At 44.7% G+C, this 4,803-nt stretch overlaps 1 protein-coding gene across 2 annotated transcripts in view; it reads right to left on the bottom strand.

Moving 5' to 3' along the window:
* abcg4a (ATP-binding cassette, sub-family G (WHITE), member 4a) overlaps positions 1-4,803 on the bottom strand; it is a 36,584-nt gene that overhangs the window by 12,216 nt on the left and 19,565 nt on the right. For both annotated transcript variants that reach the window (XM_023968736.2, XM_023968737.2), the window contains exons 3-5: positions 1,151-1,268; positions 787-919; positions 352-402 (exon numbers count right to left, since the gene is read on the bottom strand). In XM_023968736.2, the coding sequence (XP_023824504.1) occupies positions 352-402; positions 787-919; positions 1,151-1,268 (302 nt within the window). The remainder of the gene's footprint in view (positions 1-351; positions 403-786; positions 920-1,150; positions 1,269-4,803) is intronic.

Here is a 4,803-nt window from a genome sequence, read left to right as displayed (position 1 = left end):
GCTGCTACTCGCTGTTTATTATCTATCCATAGTCACTTTACCCCTACCTAAATTACCTCGACTAACCTGTACCCCCGCACATTGGCTCAGTACCGGTACCCCCTGTATATAGCCTTGGTATTGTTATCTTATTGTATTACTTTTTATTTTATACTTTAGTTTATTTAGTCAATATTTTCTTAACTCTATTTCTTGAACTGCATTGTTGGTTAAGGGCTTGTAAGTAAGCATTTCACGGTAAGATCTGCACCTGTTGTATTCGCGCATGTGACAACATTTTATTTGATGTGAGGTATTTATAATATTATGTATCAAATATTACCCCACTACAGGATATTAAGTCAAACTCACCAATTCCTTTTTCACTTCCATGCTCTCTTTCATCTTCAGATTGGCAGCCACCTAATATAAGAGAGACATAACATGAGAAAATGGACCCTAGAAGGGTGAGGTCCATGCCAACCACCTTATCCAACAACATTATCTATTCATCTAACAGTGACCTCACCATCATGGTCTCCATGGAAGTAATAAGGTTACCTCACCATCATGGCCTCCCGCGTGGTGTGGCATGGCAGCAGCATGTTTAACTGTGATCTCATCATCATAGCCTACATATCTGAGGTGACCTCACCATCATGGCCTACATGTCTAACAGAAGGGTGAGCTCACCATCATGGCCTCCTGTGTGGTGAGGTGTGGCAGCAGCATAACTAACTATGACCTCACCATCATCCCTGTGGTGATCTCACCATCAAACATATCTAACAAGCAAGGTGACCTCACCATCATGGCCTCCCGCGTGGTGAGGTTTGGCAGCAGCATGTCGTCCTGCATGATGTAACAAGACATCTTCCTGAAGCTACGCAAATCCCTCGGCCGCCCGTTCACCAGGATCTGACCCTTCATCCCCGTCTCTCTGTTACACAAACATAGAAACAGACAGTAAATGACCGACACTTGCATCTGATCTGAGTGATCAGAGACTGTTTTATTCAGTATAGTCTTCCTGCATCTTGGCCACTTTCTCAGATCAGAGAAAGTCCATGGTTTCCTATCTCAATACAGTAGTGTAAGACTGCTACGTAACAGTCCCCCCCCCCCACCCCACATGTCTCACCTGGACCAAGCCCATTCTGACCCGTCTCACCTGTACCCAGCRAGGATGTTCATCAGAGTGGACTTGCCAGCCCCCGACGGCCCCATGATGCCAATGAGCTCCCTGCTACAGAACCTTCCCGACAGACACTTTAACAGGGCCTTGTAACCTGGGACGGGAAACACAGCAGTCAGTAAACAACAACAGGCTCCAAACACTTGAGCAGGGCTTTGCAACCTGAGGGACAAGAAACAAAGCAACACCATGCAACACTCTCACAATCCATACCGACTCTACACCGCAGGTCTGGGAGGATCCACACGTTCGCAGGCTGTCAGGATTGGAAACTCACAGGACAGAGCTCTGTTTACAACTATCCTCCTCATGTGTCTGTGTTGAGGGATCGAAGTTGTACTGTGAGTGTGTTAAGCATCAATCAGAGTCCAAATTGTGTACGCGTACGCACATCAATGTTCTAGAATATTTGGACCATTGGCTTTCGTACTTTCGAATTCTCAGCGTTGCTCAACCTATTTCTTCAACCGTCAACACATTCAAATGAATAGAGGACGCGSACACGGAACCGCGTTGGTCGGGAAATTTGMGAAGGTGCGTGCMCGTTRGGGCTGTGCWTCCCAAACTATRSCGTCTCAGCGTCTGTGGACTGTGATTTATGCTTTAGGGAACGTTCATACACACCTGAGGGCATGGGGTTTAATAAAAGAGAGATGATCAGATGGTAAACAAGTGAAAGGTTGAGAGGGAGAGGGAGGGGAGGGATGGAAACAGTGAGATGTAAAAGGGATAAGGGGATAGAAAAGGAGGGGAGTGAGACAGAGGGTGATTAAACCAATAAGGAGGTATGGGAGGAGACATCAGGATTAAGACTGGAACAGACAGGGAGATTGAAAGGGGGGAAATAGAGAGATGGATCAATGAAGAGCGAGGAATATTACATCCCCAGAGCTTTGGCCAACGGGCCACAGAGTGCATTAAAGCAGGTATAAGGCTGTCAGTTTCACTGTCTATACAGTGTTCTGGAGCTCTCTCACTAGCGACATACATTCAGAGAGCATTACATTCATTCAGAGAGCAACAGTACACAAGYTATGTCTGTCTGATAACAATCCACAGTCTATACAGCATTGTGGAGCCCTCTCCCACTCAGCATCTAACAAAAACACAACAAAATACAATATACAGTGTCACATATTGTTGGTTACTGTTACAGGCTTTGGTTTTTCCATTTATATTTAGAGGTTGAACGTTAGCACATGGGGAGCACCGATTGGTTTCACCTTGTTAGTCAGTACGTGTTACACCGGCGCTCGTTTGTCATCTCATTAGTGGGAAGGTGTTTTACCTGTGCTGTCCCAGGGCTCCTGTTGTCTTGAGAGATGTGGAGGTTTAACACCTTTAGTTTGCTCTCCCTATTTGATTTGTAGACAAACAATCCTTTATCTGATCTTCCCTGTTTGTTTTGCTCCACTTTTTGGTTTGCTTCCTGTCTTGAGTTGTGTGGGTTTCTCTTTTGTTTGCCTCTTCTTGGTCAAATTTAGTGGGCGCTAATGGTGGGTGTCTTTCTGGTCCCAGTTGTTGTTGCTAGTCAACTGTCAGTGGACACCCCTGTGAGTGTCTTTTAGAACCCCTCCTAAAACCCCACCTGTTTTGGTTGTTTTCAGTGACTCTGTTAGTACCCCTTTCTGMTTGAGCGACAATTCGTTTTTTTCTTGCTGGGGAACAGTTACATATCAGCACATAACATTTGGCATAGATGCAATGTGCATTCCTTGCTCTGATGGAAAAGTAGTGATCAGACCCTGACCCAAGTAGCTTAAGAACACCTGCTCTTTCCATGACAGACTGACCAAATGAATCTAGGTGAAAGCTACCATCGCTTATTATTGTCATTTATTKAATATACCGTGCCTTGCAAAAGTATTCACCCCCCTTGGCGCTTTTCCGATTTTGTTGCATTACAACCTGTAATTTAAATAGATTCTTATTTGGATTCCATGTAATGAACATACACAAAATAGTCCAAATTTGTGAAGTGAAATGAAATAAAAATACTTGTTTCACAAAATACAAAAAACGCTGAAAAGTGGTGCATGCATATGTATTCACCCCTTTGCTATGAAGCCCCTAAATAAGATCTGGTACAACCAATTACCTTCAGAGGTCACATAGTTAAATAAAGTCCACCGGTGTGCAATCTAAGTGTCACATGATCTGTCACATGATCTCAGTATATACAGTGGGGAGAACAAGTATTTGATACACTGCCGATTTTGCAGGTTTTCCTACTTACAAAGCATGTAGAGGTCTGTAATTMTTATCATAGGTACACTTCAACTGTGAGAGACGGAATTAAAACAAAAATCCAGAAAATCACAATTGTATGATTTTAATAATTAATTTACCTGTATTACTGCAACCTGTTTGAACTCGTTACCTGTATAAAAGACACCTGTCCACACACTCAATCAAACAGAACTCCAAAACCTCTCCACAATGGCCAAGGACCAAGAGCTGTGTAAGGACATCAGGGATAAAATGGTAGACCTGCACAAGGCTGGGATGGGCTACATAAACAATAGGCAAGCAGCTTGGTGAGAAAGACAAACTGTTGGCCGCAATGTATGTGACGACATGACGAATGGAAGTGTTCAAGATGAGCTCAAGTCACCCCTCGGGTCGTGGACGGCCTGCCTTGCACAGAAATCACCTCGTGTGCGGCAATTCCGCGATATGATCATCGAATAGGTGAGGTTGATTCAGCCCAGAATTTACACGACAGATGACGCTGTCAATGACCTGAAGAAGAGCTGGCCTGACCACAGTTCCTCAAGAAGACAACCATTCAGTACAATACTTACACTCATCGCTACAGTCATGCGTACTTAACCCGCACATCCGAATTGCAATATCCGCGCACCGCCACGCAAGTCCCCCTGCTCAAGCCCAGCGATGTCCAGCCCGTCTGAAGTTTGCCAATGACCATCTGGATGATCCAGAGGAGGAATTGGAGAAGGTCACGTGGTCTGATGAGACAAAAATAGAGCTTTTTGTCTAAACTCCACTCGCCGTGTTTTGAGGAAGAAGGATGGGTACACCCAAGAACACCATCCTAACTGTGAAGCATGGAGGGGAAACATCATTCTTTGGGGATGCTTTTCTGCAAAGAGGACAGGATGACTGCACCATATTGAGGGGAGGATGATGGGCCATGTATCGCGAGACCTTGGCCAACAACCTCCTTCCCTCAGTAAGAGCATTGAAAGATGGCTCGTGGCTGGTCTTCCAGCATGGCAACGACCCAAAACACACAGCCAGGGCAACTAAGGAGTAAGAAGCATCTCAAGGTCCTGGAGTGGCCTAGCCAGTCTCCAGACCTTAACCCAATAGAACATCTTTGGAGGGAGCTGAAAGTCCGTATTGCCCAGCGACAGCGCCCGAAACCTGAAAGATCTGGAGAAGGTCTGTATGGAGGAGTGGGCCAAAATCCCTGCTGCAGTGTGTGCAAACCTGGTCAAGAACTACAGGAAACTATGATCTCTGTATTGCAAACAAAGGTTCTGTACCCAATTTAAGTTCTGCTCTTTCTGATGTATCAAATACTTATGTCATGCAATAAATGCAAATGAATTACTTAAAAATCCTATACAATGTGATTTTCCTGATTTCTGTTTTTAAAGTTCCCT

The sequence above is a fragment of the Salvelinus sp. IW2-2015 genome, linkage group LG23, assembly GCF_002910315.2.
Source record: "Salvelinus sp. IW2-2015 linkage group LG23, ASM291031v2, whole genome shotgun sequence".
NCBI classification, from domain to species: Eukaryota; Metazoa; Chordata; class Actinopteri; order Salmoniformes; family Salmonidae; genus Salvelinus; species Salvelinus sp. IW2-2015.
Note: the sequence above shows the minus strand (reverse complement) of the source record. Positions and strands in the feature narration are given on the sequence as shown.